General features: G+C 40.8%; 1 protein-coding gene across 1 annotated transcript; it reads left to right on the top strand.

The window, feature by feature from the left end:
- The first annotated feature begins 4,201 nt into the window (after positions 1 to 4,201).
- foxl3 (forkhead box L3) lies at positions 4,202 to 6,279 on the top strand. Its single transcript, XM_061811090.1, has 3 exons — positions 4,202 to 4,334; positions 5,572 to 5,740; positions 5,821 to 6,279. Exons 1-3 carry the CDS (start codon positions 4,228 to 4,230, stop codon positions 6,277 to 6,279), a joined length of 735 nt encoding a protein of 244 aa, XP_061667074.1. The 5' UTR covers positions 4,202 to 4,227.
- Positions 6,280 to 13,042: the final 6,763 nt, after the last annotated feature.

Here is a 13,042-nt window from a genome sequence, read left to right as displayed (position 1 = left end):
ACCTTGTGTTTACATTCAAATCTCTTTGCTGTTACGTTATATCCTCTCACGGCTTTCTGGGGATTAAATAGTTTAAATTGGAGTGCAGGTTAACTCCTGAATTTGTATATTAACATCGCCCATAAATGTCCACGAGAGAGTATTTATTGAAAAGCATATTTATTGTGAAAACGCAAATAGGTACAAAATCAGCCTAAAAAATACGGACTACAACGGTGGTGTGTTTTCGTATTTTCCCCGCGAGGGGGCGGAATTGCTGCGTGGGAAACCACCAGTTAGGAAGATCTGGAAAGATTCAATAAATAGGGAGGAACGCGTTTCCGCTTGCGTTTGTGTCACTTAACGCACAACTGCTGTCTTATTCGTCTCACCCGTCATCACCAGCCACTGCATTAGGTACACTTACACAATGGACCCGACTCCCCAGACAAGGGCTGCATCGAACATCAGCTTTTATATGCAGCGGAGAATCATGTTCCGGTTCTGTTCGGTGAGCAAACTGAATTCACGTAATTGTCGCCCACAGTGATGCAAGGCGGCACTGGATCACAAGTGTTCCTAATATTCTGGTTACCGTGCACGAGGGAGTGCGAAAAAAAAAAAAAAACATTTTCTCTGTTTGTTGCAGTACTTTTATACAACTGCTGGGTGGGGGGTGAGGGAATTAAAATCAGAGCATCCTTGTCAAAGCAGAATTTTGGATGTGTTATATCATTGCCTGTAGGTGTACCTAATATTGTGGCCAGTGAGTGTGAATTGGTTACATTTATAGCACCAGAACCGTTAAACAAATTGTTTTGTACTATTGTTTCTTTGTAATATAATTGGTGTCCAGATGTTGCTGTCATATAGAGATTTTTTTTTTTTTGGGGGGGGGTGTACAGTACATTTTGATTCACGAACAACAGCTTTGAAGACTGAGCTGTTGCTTCTGTCATTGGCTGAAAATTAATATATACCATAGACAAATCTAGTGCCTGTGCAATGATAGAAACTTGAATGTCCGGTTTCATACGGCCGGAAGGTTTCAACTTCCTCACGGACACGAGAGCAGATGAAGTCGGGAGGACTTTGTATGCGTGGGTGCTGATTCCATGTGTTCTACAAAAGGTTTTTCTACAGTCCTGTGTCAATACATCGTGTGTGTGTGTGTGGTGTGTGTGTGTGTGTGTGTGTGTGTGTGTGTGTTTGTGAAAGGATCCACGGAGAACATGTAATATGTTCTCCAGGTTAAAAAAAAAAACAAACAAAAAACATTTTTTTTTCACCATCGGGACACTGTTTCTGTGGATTTTTTTCCCCCAAATCTTTGCATCATGGTTAAAGTGCAATAAAATTAAATAAGCAGAACCCAGTTTTACATGTTTCTAGGTTTATTTCCTCTAAATGTATTGATAGATACACATAAAAAGGTAGTAGAGTGGTGAATTGGTTAGCATGTCGGCCTTTAATTTCTCAGGTTTGGAGGTTTAATCTTTGTTTTTGACTTCCTTTGTGCAGCTTGTTCACCCTGTGCTGTCATGTGTCCCCTCGGTTTCCTCCCACATTCCCCTAAAAATGTAAATTAGGTTCCCTAAATTCTCCAAAGTCTGTGAATGGTTGTTTGCCGCATTACTGACTGGTCACCGATTTTTAGTTTTAGTTTTCATGGAAAAGCATGTGAAGCAATTGGAGAAAAATCCTCTTAAAAATCGACAAATTTAGTGAGCACCTTAATAAAACTTGCAAATCATGAAACTTCATTTTGGACATAAAATAATTAAAAATAAAAGGCATTAAATTTAATACTGTTTAATTCATTTTTAAAAATGTCTTAAAATATTTAGACCAATGAGAATATTATCGTAAAATATTCACAAATATTTTGAAAATCTGTAAACAAATTAAAAGGGGTATAAATTACTTTTGAATATTAAAACATGGCTTTAGAATATATAAAACAAATTACAAGACATTAAAATATGTTAGAATATTTAAACAAATTAAAAGGCATTATAATTATTACTTTGAAATATAAAAAAACCTTTTTCTTATTTCTATATTTAAAAAAATATATACATGTATTTGAGTTTTATCTGAAGCCACCAGGCTAAGAAAACGTAATTTTAGCATGTTTGGGTTTAAATAATCATGTCGTCGGCCTCGTAGTTCTGCTCGTAACAGTATCATACACAAGAGGTCCGATAACATGCCCTCAGGGTTTAGTTGTGTGACGTTCCGCTTAAAATGGATTATGTGAGTATTGACTGAAAATCTTTACATAACTCTCAGTATTGTAACACTTTGTGGAGGTACTGAAGGGGTCACTTGCATAGTACAGTATGAATGGAAGTTTCCTGTGCATTTATTTTTGTTTTTGTTTTGATAACCTCTGCTTGCACTGCAGCTCATGCTACTCGTTGGTTTTCTTTCATGGACACGCCCACGCGTGCACATTTACACACTCAATGCGATCCATGAATGGAGAAGGCGGAGCCAGCCGCCACCATCAGAGAGCGACCGGAGGACGACAGCCAGCCGCAGACAGGGTGCCAGAGGAAGCATCGTCATGGGAACAAGCCATGACGATGCTTATCGGACCCCACCGCCAAGCGACTTGATTGAGTGCAACAATTATCCAAAACAAAAGAAAGGTCAAAATTGAGGCAGAAGGGAGTCAAGTTGTTCAGAACATGACACCCATCTTTCCTTTGGCCTTTTTTGGGAAGGTGAGGTGTAAATTGTATCGCAATATTAGATGTGGGTGCGCGTTAAACTCACGGGCCGCATTTATTTTTGTCAAATAGAATTATATCGCGGGCCAGATTTTCCACCCTACAAAGCTCTACCAAGATTAAATAATAATAATAATAATAATAATGGACACTGTTGGCGCATTGCTTTAGTAGTTATCATCATAACCCCTTATAGCACAGGTGTCAAACTCAAGGCCTGGGGGCCAGATCCGGCCCGCCCCATGATTTTATGTGGCCCGCGGAGGCAAATCACATGACTTCATCACTTCCATGATTTTTGTTCAAATCTGTCCCAGTCCTATTACAAGCAGTTTTGTGTTACCAAACAACAAAAGTTGGAAAACCCACTACCCTTGCTTTCTGATTCCAAAACTAGTTCATAAACTTCATGTGTAAATATAATGAGGCAGTTCAAATTTTTTATGGTTTCACAGTCATAACGGCCCTCTGAGGGAAAGCCAAAGTAAAATGTGGCCCGTGACAAAAATAAGTTTGATCCCCCTGCCTTATAGGGTGATAGGTGTCCCTAATGTTGTGACCAGCACCTCGCCAATGTGTAGTCGTCTCCTGCATTGACGGGGCCCACACACGGAGGCCCTTGCAGACCTCGGGGGTGTTTTCCCTGCCTGGGCCGCCTCACGGGACAGTTCCAATTGCTCCGTTAAGAGTCCTTCAAAAATACCCCCCCCCCCCAATTTTATGGACACGGAAACAATTTATGGTCATTACAGATCATTACTGATAGCATCTCCAAAACTTCCCGTTGTTGACTAAATGTCTGCCAGAGTAGACGAACACACACAAACACAAACATGCACACACACTGACTGTAAAGCCCAAAGAGTTAAGAGGAGGAAAAGAAAAACGGCCATGCAAAGGGTTTGTTTGTTGGTTTGGGCTTTAGCAGTTTTAACTACGGCAACAGAGATTAGACTATAAAAAAAAAAAAGCAAAATAAAACATAAAAGCGGCGGGCAAGAGAAGGGGACCACCCAGAACCTTCTTGGATGTGGCTCACGGGAGTCTTTTTCTTTCCCATCAGACAGGCAGGCCGTTACTGTGAGACGATACATATATATATATGCTTTGTGTTATTGTCCCCCCCCCGCCCCCCCAATAAAAAAAAAGCTCAGTGAATGACAACATTCCTACTTTTGGGAGTCAACAAAAATTCCTGATCCAATTTCTGGCACCGGATATCAAACTTGACAATAACACTAACTTCAGATCACTTGTGCACAGAAGCAGACAGAGGTGGGGCAGTGGCCATTCCTGGAAAGCATCTGGGGTGAGACGGAGGGGGGTGTCGTGCATGTTGGGGTGGGGGTGGGGGAGTCTGGAGGAGGAGGCCGTCACCAGGAGAGGTCCCAGTGGGCGTCGGACGGCTGAGCAGAGCGGCAGGAGAAGAAGGAGAAGGTGTTACTGCTGGATTCTATACTTTTTTTTTTTTTTTGGAGGGGGTGGAAATCTCACTATAAGTTTAAGCGTAGACATGTTTGATACTTCTCACTATCCATTCAACTGTTTCAACTATGATGGAGACGCGTACGCTTCCTGTAGTACGGAGCAGGAGAAGAAGATGTGTCGGCCCGCCTACAGGTAGGAGAGAGCCCAACTTCCCCTTTCGATTCTATTCTATTCTATTCTATTCTATTCTATTCTATTCTATTCTATTCTATTTTATTCTATTCTATTCTATTCTATTCTATTTATGTGGTATTTGGGCATTTTTATGAAGATGTACTTTAGGCCAGAGTTATCCTTTCATCCTTTTTCAGGAAATAAGCATTTATTTGTTTATCTTATTTTTAAACATTTCATAGCACAATACCAATTAAATGCAAATAGATGAAACACTCAAAATTAATGATTGAGAATAATGTGGGTGAGCAGGACTTCAAATTATACAGCGTATGTATATTATGTATACCAAGTAAATGCTAAAAATGTAATAATATATTATAATTATAATAATAATAATAGTTATTATTATTATTATATAATATAATAATACATATAATAATAATAATAGTAAAACATATGCTAGCTATTAAGTTAGATCTTGATTATTATTAGTAAAACATCAAATACACAAAATAGATTTAATTATTGTTATGGTGCTACTTACAGGGCGCTTCAAGGAAAGATGTCACAGTATAATATTTTTAAAAAATGTATTTATTTGAAAGAAAATGAAAATATAATAAAATATATTATTTTAAATTGTGATAGCTATTCATAGTGATTTTGAAATAATGTTTTTTTCTCCTTGTTTACGTAACATTTCTTTTGTATTTCAGGTGGCCCCACTTCAACTAATGTTTTAATGTTTAATAATTTCTCATTAATATAGCTCCCTGCTACATTCCTTTGGTTGATATAATAAAGGCTGAAATTAACGTGACGCAAAACAAAATGCAGCATTCCCTATTCATCACATCTAGAACAAATTGAGGAAATTTTACCGTCACTTTTATTTAAATACAAATACTGCAAGAATTCATGGATTGGTGATCACATAAATTAAATACTCTTCATGATATGAAATAGTAATATGCAAAAATCAACCAGTTGATCAATGAGTCAATTATACAGTTTACCCAGTCTCTAAACTTTAACTAACTTAAAATTGTACAAATTGTTGGCATATCAGCGACTCAACAGTAATTATTTTTTTTTATTTCTGTAGTTTTCCAAGAATGCTGAATGATTATCTTTGGATCATTAGTTGGGAAAAAGAAAAAGTATAATCAATTTTGACATTGACAAGAGAGAGGAAACTTGGTCATATCGTTGAATTAAAATCCGTGTGTGCACCTGTGTATGTACGTGTCAGCTACATTGCCCTGATCGCCATGGCGATCCAGCAGAGTGCCGAGCAGCGGGTCACGCTCTCAGGCATCTATGAGTTTATCATGAGGAGGTTCCCGTACTACCGCTCCAACCAGAGAGCCTGGCAGAACTCCATCAGACATAACCTATCGCTCAACAGCTGCTTCATCAAGGTGAACGAACGCACCATGAACACGCTATTTTCTCCGGGTCGAACATTGGAGAAATCGAGCGTCTCCCTGTTGTGTCGCAGGTTCCCAGGTCGGAGGGAAACGAGAAGGGAAAAGGAAACTTTTGGACTTTTGCCGCGGGATGCGAATCCATGCTCGACCTCTTCGAAAACGGCAACTTCCGCCGTCGCCGGCGCAGGCGGAACATCAAAATCGGCCTTCGTGATCCGGGAGAGGCTCCGCTCCGGCCCGCTGAGAGTCCCGGCGAGGAGCTCGCGCCGGCGGTCCGCCGCCCCGAGGCGGACTCTGCCCTTTGCCCTTTAAACCCCGAGAGGCCCCAGCCGTCCCCCACGCCCAACCCCCCCGCCCCAAAACCGGAGTCGGAGATCAAGTTCAGCATTGACTACATCCTGTCTACCCCGGACCCGCCCGCGCCTGGGATCAGATCCTCCCACATAGGCCCTGTGCACATAGCCCCGCCGGGACCACCCATACATATTGTGGACCGCCAGCACCTGAACCTGCACTTCTGGACCCTGTGAGGAGAAGAACTGACCAAAACAGGTGCGAACTGGGAGGACGTCCAAAAGAAAATAGTCGTTTAATTGACTTTAATTGACAAATGCAAACCTATAAAATGGTTGAAAAAAAATTATTTAAAAAAGTCTCATTAAAATGTTCAAATTCAACTATTTTCCAGAACCGATGAAATAATTTTAAACATACTGAAATATAAACCGTGTGTTAGTATTTTGGGGCACAATTCAGAGTTTCTTTGTCTGAATCTTGACTTATTCCTTCCTGTGTCGGTTTTTCATGGGTACTCCGGCTTCCTCCCACATTCCAAAAACAGGAATCTAAATCAGGTGTGTCAAAATCATTTTTGTCGGGGCCCATTTTGTAGTTAGTTTCTCTCAGAAGGCCGTTATTGACTGTGAAACCATAAAAGTCTTTAATCACCTCATCATATTTACACATTAACTTTATTAACTATTTTTGGAATCAGAAATCAATGATAAACTTTTTAATTATTGTTGAGATTGGTTATACAAAAGCATCCTTCAATATCTCAACGTTATCATTTATAATATGACATTTTTAAGTTTTGTTACAGTTTTTACAAGAATCATGTAAGTTGACACGTGATTTTCCTTTGCTGGCCACATAAAATCATGTCTCAGGCCGGATCTGGCTCCCAGGCCTTGAGTTTGAAACCAATGCTCTAAATTAACAAGCATTCACACCAACGGGTCATTTAGCCTTGAATGAAATGTTTTTAGAATGTGGAAGAAATAGTGAATATGCATACCACATAGGAGTACCAGAAAGATTCAAACCCAGAAACTCTTGAATGTGAGACACACACTTTTCACCAGGGTGCCCATACAGACTAATATATGGCGGTGCCTTGACATATGAGTTGAATTTGTTGCGTGATCATGCGTGTAACTAAAAACAGTTGAATCTAAATAATTATTTCCAACTAAATATAATCCATATAGCATTAATCCGCTACGGCCTTCCCCCTGGGGAAAAAAAAATGTTGTAACTTGACAATGTACTTGAAAAAAAAAAATACAGTAATAACATATTTAAAAGGAATTAAAAATAATCAAGCCATTCTCATCACACAGCATTGTGCTGCTCTTTCTGGTGTGCCTGTCTTGGTCACCCGAGGGCAGTAGAAGCCAGACTGAACTACTATACACCAGTAGACTGTTCATTCAGATAGTCCCACTCTTCTCATATCATCAGTTCATCACTAATATTAGTTGTTCTATGCAGAAGATAAAGAACATATGACTTTGTTACATTACCTGTAAATCTGATGCTGCTCCATTTCTGTTTAATGTGTTGCTTAAAGCTCCACAACATCCAATTTGATGTTATCGGTGGTAGCATTAAGCTAGCAGACTGAAAGAGGCAGCTATGTGGAATGTTGTTTTTTGACATTTTGTTCAACTTCAACAAGGCGTGCCAATAAACAGCTTGAAGCCTCTTTTTTGAATGTTTGTTTTCCAAAGTGTTGCTTCATGTGAAGTGAGTTGGATTTCTCTGCCACCATGCAGTACTCGTATGTCTGAAGTCCACGCTTGCAAGTCAAAACAAAAAAAGTCTTCCGAACGACGGCTCTTAAGTCGAGTTCTTATATCTCAAGGCCCTGCTGTAGTTTATATGAACTTTTATGTGACGTTTTTCCAGTGGGAATGTTCCAGTTTTGCAGTGGGGGGGGGGGGGGGATGTACAAAGGCATCTCAGAATAGAACACGTAGCGTGCAAGCGGACACGACGGCAGCCCGTTACGACCGATCTCGCCATGCCTCAGCTGCCTGCCTAATTTATTTCTTTGTCGTTGACCTTTCCCAAATCCTGATTGACAGACACTTAAATAATCCCCTCGCTCTTTATTATAACATATCATACACCTTTTTGCTAATGAAAACAAAACACACACAAAAAAAAACAGGTCTGGCAAACATATTTCCTACGTGAGGGAGATCAATCATACTTGCGCGCCGCTGAAGGGACATTTTTCAATTTAACCTTCGTATAATGTGTTGACTACATCAGAGAACACACTTAACACGAGTGGCGTTTAATATAGCATAACACTCGCAAGGTGAGGCCCAGATGTGACCCTATTTAAATAGTGAGAGGGTGGGGTGGGGGGGGGGTTGTGACTGTGCTTTAACAACCTTTCCCCCCCTCCATTTCCTTTACACAAACCCCTGATGCTATTCTAATTAAATACACCTTATGCCTCTTTTGCAAATGCCTCTCATCGATCTGCAGCGTGTGTGTGAGGTGCCCCCCAGCAAACTTCTGCAGCAGCGCAAGTTTATGGATCAGCAAGTTTCCATTAAGAAAGTTGTTGACGTTGAATAGCAGGCCACGCCGTGGATATATTTGGGTAAATTAACTTAGCATAAAGTGCTCCAAGGCTACAGGGGCCAGGAACCAACTTGAGAAGTCGACATATTGTGCTGTGAGAGATTGGGAGAATGCGGCGCTACTGCCCTGCTAAATCACAGTCGTACTCCCTTAAAATCCTGCAGTATCTTGAGTCATAATTGCTGACGATGAATACTCGTTCCATTTCGATGTTGATAACTTTATTAAATGTGTAAAATGAGCACTTCTGGGTGGGTAGTGTGGTGGGTCAGATTGAAACCATTGATGTGAGAAGGAAATACAATCATAAACACAAAGGATTGGCAAGGATAAATATTTGACAATTATTTATGTTAGTCGTGATGAGGATGAATTATGGAAAGGCATTTGAACATGTATTCGATATAGTGTACTTGATATTTTGTACTCGTACACGAAGTAAAACCAGGCACGTGCACACATTTTTGAGGGCAGGTCCTCAAGCGAAAAGGGGCAACCATTGTCAAAAGTATTCATACAATGAGGAAAAACAGTAGTATTTAACATGTATATGACTATGTATTTATTTCTGTTAACACAAACAGCACAGTCAATTATAGCAGTATTAACAAATGAGGTGAAAAATGACAAATATCTTTTTTTTGTGATAAACAAAAATGAGCCCAAGATAAATCTTAAAACTTTTCTCCCCACTATTATTTAATCTATAACCCGCAAAACTTAATTGTAAAAAAGAGAGAGAGAGAGCAGGAGAATGAGAGAGAGAGAGCGAGAGAGAGAGGAAGCAAAAACAAACTGAGATATCATTGTTGTAAAAATGTACACACCCTCTTATACAGTAAATGGGGATGCGGCTGTGTTCAGAATTAAGCAATTGGATTCAAAATCATTTTAAACAGTCAGCACACACCTGCCACAAATGAAAGTGCCTCTGATTAACCTCAAACAAATTGCGGTGGGCCCTAATGAATAACTTCTGTAGTAGTGGGAAAAAAAGATGGCGGCACGGTGGCACAGCTCGTAAAGTGTTGGCCTCACAGTTCTGAGGTCCTAGGTTCAATCCCAGAGCCGCCTGTGTGGAGTTTGCATGCTCTCTCCGTGCCTGCGTGGGATCCCTCTGGGGACTCTGGTTTCCTCCCACATCCCAAAATCATGCAACATTAATTGGACACTCTAAATTGCCCCGAGGTGTGATTGTGGGTGCGGGTGTTTGTCTGTTTGTGCCCTGCGGTTGGCTGGCAACTAGTCCAGGGTGTACCCCGCCTCCTGCCCATTGACAGCTGGCGTAGGCTCCAGCACTCCCCACAACCCTCGTGAGGATAAGTGGTGAAGAAAATGGATGGATGGATGGATGGATGATGGATGGATGGATGGGAAAAAGATGTTATAAGTAAGACACGGTCAATCTGTTCCTGCAATCAATTTTCAACTCAGCAAACTTGCAAGGACAAAGAACATACTATTTATTAGTTAAAAAATGCAATGTCTATGATTTGAAGAAAATGCTCAAATGGCTGTACAGGTCCAGTATTACGCACCAGCAGCTAATGAGTGTTATGGAAACAGCCTCGTCCTTCTCACACACTTTTACACACAGACACGCATGACCTTTCCCATTAAATGGCAGCATTGCGACGGAGGCGCAACCAAACCAAATCTTTATGTTGATCCTGCTCCAGGTGCGTGAGTGTGTGTCTGTCAGTAATGAGAAAATCAACACAGCATGTCAATCAAAAGGCCGCTGGGCGACCCGTTTGCATTTTGGACTTTGATTCGTGATGGAGGTCCTGCGGTGGTTGGTCGGCGACAGAGCACAAATGTGACAGGGAGTGACCACGAGGGTTTTAATACAGTGTTAGTTTAATAGAAAAAAAGGGGAGAATGTGTGACATTTAAATCAAAATATGGCTTGAATATCTGCTAGAATTCTGTTTAAATTTGCCACTTGTCAACATGCCACCTAAGTGTTGCATGATTTAAATCAATTGAAAGATGGAAAAACTTAACAATTCTATTATTTCTGCCCAATAACTACAGTACTTGCAAACCTGCCTTGTCGTATTTGTCACATTTTTACCTCTCTCGTTTAGCTGAATTATGAGAAACTTTTTCAAAATTAATGCAATGCCTGCAATTGGTCCTGAAACGGGTTGTATCTTTAACTTTTGACAAAGTAGTGTTCAAATATTTTAAGAGGTCACTTTTTGATTTAAATATTAAGCAGATAGTTTCATATGAGTACAAACACATTTACAACATATATTCTGATTAAATGCAATCACAAAAATATATTTAGGTTCAGAAACTTTGAGTTTAGTGAGAAAAAAACATTCTCGTATTAGAATAGTTTGAAGTTATCTCGTACCGTCAAATGTGGGGGGAAATCCATGCAATTGTTTACTATATCGCAGTAGTTCACGCAGTTTAATAGCACCTTGATAAGTAATCCATAGTGAATTACACTGCATGATACCTACTCTGAGTCGCAGAGCAGGAACATTGCACTTTTGTGAAGGCTGAACATGCAATGCAACTACAATGCACCACAGCTCTGGCCACAGTGGAGTACTTCAGACGGGAGGTCGGATCGCATTACAGTACTGTACAATGTAAAGTGGTTTTTAGGACGGCTTTACTACCACCAGGGGCCGCTGGGAGTAAACACCACGCACACGTAAACCTCCATAAAAAAAAAATCACTGCATGAATTCATCCACCCATTTCTTGACTGTGCAAGAATCCAACGCGATTATTCATGCTCAACCACATCACCAATATGTCGCGTGGATTCCTTTTGCATACTTTCATTAAATGGTCTTGAATAACAACACAGTAAGTTAATTATATGACTGTCAACGTCACTTGTAATAATAGTCCACGAGGATAACAAAAGATGCCATTTACACGGCAATCTTTTTCTGAGTTTTACACGGTCGTCAGGCAACAAGTTACTTTTGTGGAAAGCGTTTCTGCTCACAAACCACCCAACTGTGCAGCAACTTCAGTTGGGGATCCTTGTTCGAGTGCTTTCCTTAAACACCCCACTTTTTATTTTTGACTGGAGAGGTGGTGGTGGTGGGGGGGCCTCGAGAGACCATGGGCGAATGAGTGGGAGGGATCATATTGCAGGATGATGCGAATCCATGCGAGCAATTGTGAAGCCCCTGGTGTGGGGGGCCCCCTCGATAGCGCCAGAGTGAGACGAAGAGGGGCACGAATGACAAAAGTTCACTACAGGTCAACTTCGTTACATTTGGCTCACCAAAATAAGAGTATGTCACACTGCTAAAGATTTTATTTAGTTCATGCAGAAGTCAAACATCACAGACGGAAAAAAAATCACACATCAGCATCTGTCCACTCAAGTGTCCAGTGATCAGAAAGGAACAATGTTCTTCTGAGGGTTCTGGACTGTTCCGTGGTGCTGAGATCCAGCTACACATGAACAACGAAGAGGACACACACGGCCTTAACGGACTAAACAACAGGACACCAACAATGTATGAGGTATGTCATAAAGCTGGCAGGATTGGTGTCACAAAAGATGTATTTTAAATCCAAACCCAAGATTTTCACTTTAAATTAATCACCTTGTCGTCTTTGGCATGATCAGTCTTCTAGGCCACGCTTCCATGTAATCCTGGAAGGATTTTTCTAGGATCCTCCATCAACCAACTGTCTAAAACACAGGACCCACCTCGATGAATCCCAAAAACACTTATTGTGAGTTTTCCCAGTCCGGCTACAGAGGTTCACTGTACGTGTTGTGTGACACCAGTCCTGGAACTTTTCTGACACACTCCACATGTCTCTTCAGTCAACATAGATCTAAAGTTCAGGGAGGAGCGCGAATGTGGCAGAAAGCCTAAAAAAATAAAGATGAATCCTTCTTGACTGGATGACGGGTGATGCGTCACGTGTTTACATTCGACCCACAAGAACACTAACAGAACCAATAACACGATACATCAGCTAGCAGCAATGTATAAAACATCTAGATTCCATAAAAAGCCACAAAAATAATTCGATTGTCCCTACATAGAGCTTTTCCCCATATATTCCATGACTGCAAAACAGTAAAACCCTTTCAAATACTGAAGTGGAGCGAGGAGGACAACTACCAATAAGTTATTTGTACACTGCCAAACTCTTTATAATTACTTACATTCGAGTGCTCCTCCCTCAGCTGATTTAAATAAAGTACAAGTTCAAATGCCACGCCGCCGTCGGAGGGCACGCTTGCTCCCAGCTCCTGGAACACGTTTACTCCCGTCAAGAAAGTAAAAGGTCTCATTTGTAGTAGCTGAGCTCATTTCTGGGGCACAAAGAGTGGCGCTTGGGAAAGGTCAGCATCTTTTCTACAGAAAAGATGTCAGCTTACGGGAAGCGCACACCAATAACGTGCAAACAGCA

The sequence above is a fragment of the Syngnathoides biaculeatus genome, chromosome 22, assembly GCF_019802595.1.
Source record: "Syngnathoides biaculeatus isolate LvHL_M chromosome 22, ASM1980259v1, whole genome shotgun sequence".
In the NCBI taxonomy this organism is placed as follows: Eukaryota; Metazoa; Chordata; class Actinopteri; order Syngnathiformes; family Syngnathidae; genus Syngnathoides; species Syngnathoides biaculeatus.
Note: the sequence above shows the minus strand (reverse complement) of the source record. Positions and strands in the feature narration are given on the sequence as shown.